Source organism: Penaeus monodon, chromosome 21 (assembly GCF_015228065.2).
Source record: "Penaeus monodon isolate SGIC_2016 chromosome 21, NSTDA_Pmon_1, whole genome shotgun sequence".
Classification (NCBI taxonomy): domain Eukaryota; kingdom Metazoa; phylum Arthropoda; class Malacostraca; order Decapoda; family Penaeidae; genus Penaeus; species Penaeus monodon.
This window is the reverse complement of record NC_051406.1, coordinates 4605550-4606049: the sequence shown is the minus strand read 5'-3', so window position 1 is coordinate 4606049 and position 500 is coordinate 4605550. Positions and strand designations below refer to the sequence as shown.

Sequence of the window (500 nt, the reverse complement as noted above, 5' to 3'; positions counted from 1 at the left end):
TTAATAAATAGCCTGTCCATACTCGGCCTGCAAACATGGTTATGCAGACCCGCAAAACTACTCACGTAAAACTTCCAGTAACACTTCGTCCAGGTATAGTCGTTGGGGTAATTAGGCGACGTGAAAGTGACACTGGCCCCTGTGGGAATCCAAACCCACGAACCGCACGGCACGGGTGAGGCCACTGGAAGAAGAAAATAATAAAACCACGCATTGTCTCACGATGGTTGACATCAAAACAGACAAATTAAGAAATAGGTAATAATAAAGATCAATAAAGTGAACGGGATAAGCCACACATTTTTAAATGATTATAATTAGATTTATAAACTATATCGTGTACGGTTTCGAAACACCAACCTGAAGCAGCATCGACTTCGTTGTAAAACGCCATCGCCTGAGGAAGATAGATGATAAATGGATAATCGATAGATAATAACAGCTGACTCTATAACGATTTATTTATTTCATGCATTTGTTGGGTAATAACCATGGTGTGT

General features: G+C 40.0%; 1 protein-coding gene across 1 annotated transcript in view; it reads right to left on the bottom strand.

The window, feature by feature from the left end:
• Positions 1-402, bottom strand: part of LOC119586134 (cubilin-like) — a 1471-nt gene extending 1069 nt beyond the window's left edge. The window contains exons 1-2 of the mRNA XM_037934826.1: positions 361-402; positions 66-184 (exon numbers count right to left, since the gene is read on the bottom strand). Of these exons, the coding sequence (XP_037790754.1) occupies positions 66-184; positions 361-394 (153 nt within the window). The 5' untranslated portion in view covers positions 395-402. The remainder of the gene's footprint in view (positions 1-65; positions 185-360) is intronic.
• Positions 403-500: the final 98 nt, after the last annotated feature.